This window comes from Austrofundulus limnaeus, unplaced genomic scaffold (genome assembly GCF_001266775.1).
Source record: "Austrofundulus limnaeus strain Quisiro unplaced genomic scaffold, Austrofundulus_limnaeus-1.0 Scaffold579, whole genome shotgun sequence".
Lineage (NCBI taxonomy): Eukaryota > Metazoa > Chordata > Actinopteri > Cyprinodontiformes > Rivulidae > Austrofundulus > Austrofundulus limnaeus.
The window spans coordinates 280,977-283,618 of record NW_013952981.1 but is presented as its reverse complement, the minus strand read 5'-3'; the positions used below and the strand labels follow the sequence as shown (position 1 = coordinate 283,618).

The following is a 2,642-nucleotide window of genomic DNA, read 5'->3' as shown; positions in this document are numbered from 1 at the left end:
CTTAAAGTCCGTGTGGCCCAGCGACAGCCCCGAAACCTGAAGGCTCTGGAGGAGATCTGTATGGAGGAGTGGGCCAAAATCCCTGCTGCAGTGTGTGCAAACCTGGTCAAGAACTACAGGAAACCTCTGATCTCTGTAACTGCAAACAAAGGTTTCTGTACCAAATATTAAGTTTCATTTTTCTGGTGTATCAAATACTTGTTTCACACAATAAAATGGAAWTTAATTATTTAAAAATCATACATTGTATTTTTCTGGATTTTTGTTTTAGATTCCATCACTCACAGTTGAAGAGTWCCTATGATAAAAATTACAGTCATCTACAAGCTTTGCAAGTGGGAAAACCTGAAAAATCAACAGTGTATCAAATACTTGTTCTCTCCACTGTATATATGTATTCTCCCCGACTCCTCCTCCTTGCCCCATACCTCTCAACCAATCAACCAACACATGCATAGTGGGTTCCATACAACTTAACAATGGTAACCCGTAAAACTGACTCAGTCATTTTTGTGTGTTTTGAGGTCTCTTGGTTGTGACAACCCTGTGTTTAAGGGTTGGCTCTAACTTTGTCATCATTTTCTTCAGGTTTTATTAAAAACGTCCACTGGCTCAGGAGATTTTTTTGACTCCTACAGAAAAGTTTTAAATATAAACTCAAGTTCAGAGGTTTATAGTAACTAAGTACATTTACTTTGTTACAGTACTTAAGTAGTTTTTTTGAGGATTTGTAATTTTACCAGTTATTTTTTTAAACAGCTACTTTTACTTTGTTACATTTTAAAGCTAAAAATTATACTTTTGTTTCTTTACTTGAAAATATAACAGCTAGTTACTTGTTACAACATTAAATCTGTTTGAACTCATGAAAGATGTTTCAGCTCTAAAAAATGAAGAGTTGAATTTACTCAACAAAGTCCTGTCAGCTGGTTCCACTAAGACTGAACAAAGAATAACCACATATTGATCAATTTACTCAACCTGGTTCAGTGAAACCAGTTTAGTTCAGTAAATTCAACAGTTTATTTCTTAGAGTGTGTAAAAGTACTTTTACTTTTACTTTCCTAATTGTTGTGAACAGTTTTATGACTTTTACTTTAGTTTTCTCATCAGTGAAATTTATTTTTACCAAAGTCATTTTCTGTTCATGTAATTTTACTTTTACTTAGTTATATTTTCCAAGTACTTCATAGAGATCTGGTCAAGTTACATCATAATCTGTTATCACTCAGTGTCTGTACGGCAAAAGACTCTCAGGTAGTACCACACCAAATTAGTGCTTTATCTGTAAAATTGATAGTTTTTCTTTTTGCTAAGGTTTATTACTGTGGCAGTCATCTTGACTTGGGTGGACTCCAAAACTTAAACTTAAGAAAATACATCCAGTAACCACTTAGACAGTCTGTGGTCTGGTTCATAAGCTATTTTACTGACAGACACAGACACACAAGCATAAACATCATCTCTTTCTCACCCTTTGCTGGTAGAAAACTAAAAAAAGTTGCCCTACCTGTGAAAATTTAGGAGTTCCTGTGAGGACGGCCCTCAGTGCCAGGATTAATTCCTCTTTGGTGATTCCATTGACGTCATTAGGAGGCTGGAAAGAATGAGTGGTGATAATAAGAAAATAAAATTCAAAAAACAAAATAAAAAAACATTAAACACAAAAAACTTCTGACACTTCACTTAAAGTCAGACTGAGACGCTTCATAAATGACTTTTAGCTGAGGATTTTTTACACTTAAGTACATTCTTAGCAGCATTATTAAGGGTAATTCTACGTAGTTTGATGAATATAGACCCAGATGACCAGTGCTGTTGGAAAATACAGCCATTTTAACAAATCCATCTGCAAAACCCAGGGTTTCCCCCAGAAAACTCCACCAGTAGACCACCGTGTTTTTGTTGAAAAATGTTACAAGTTGACAGAAAATTTGAAAATATGGTGTCATGTCATTATATGTTATTGTAAAACATTGTTGACAGCACTTAGAACATCAAATATAGCAGATGACACCAAATCTTTTGAGACTGCTGCTAGAAAAAAACATTACTGTTTGGGGTGTGGTGGGAGGTGTAACTGTCCCAGACTTTAATACCCCCGCTGTAATGGTAACTGTAGTGGAAGTGTTGTATATCTCTGGATGACTGCATATTTCCTTGACATGTTTCTTGTTTCTGTATCTCATTGATAACTGTCAGTGTGCAATCTGTTCTCATAACAATGCTGTACGCCTGCTATCTCATGGCCTATATAACTTGTAACTATTTCATTGGTCCCTGTATATCTCTGTACGCTCTTATTTGTTAACAGGACTCTGCCCGGAAGTATATAACTGTCTGTTTCCTGTTTCCATGTTAGTGCGGACTTGACAGAATGCTCTGATCACGTCTGTCCAGTTCCCACGCAATTTCTCTTGCATATACAGGTGCTGGTCATATCATGAAAAAGTAGATTTATTTCAGTAATTCCATTTAAAAAGTGAAACTTGTATATTATATTCATACATTACATACAAACTCATATACAGGTGCTGGTCATAAAATTAGAATATCATGAAAAAGTAGATTTATTTCAGTAATTCCATTTAAAAAGTGAAACTTGTATATTATATTCATACATTACATACAAACTCATATAT

At 34.9% G+C, this 2,642-nt stretch overlaps 1 protein-coding gene across 1 annotated transcript in view; it reads right to left on the bottom strand.

Moving 5' to 3' along the window:
• mms19 (MMS19 homolog, cytosolic iron-sulfur assembly component) overlaps positions 1 to 2,642 on the bottom strand; it is a gene marked incomplete at its 3' end in the record, with an annotated part of 37,492 nt that overhangs the window by 25,061 nt on the left and 9,789 nt on the right. Inside the window, 1 exon segment of the mRNA XM_014026671.1 lies at positions 1,511 to 1,597. Within this exon segment, the coding sequence (XP_013882125.1) occupies positions 1,511 to 1,597 (87 nt within the window).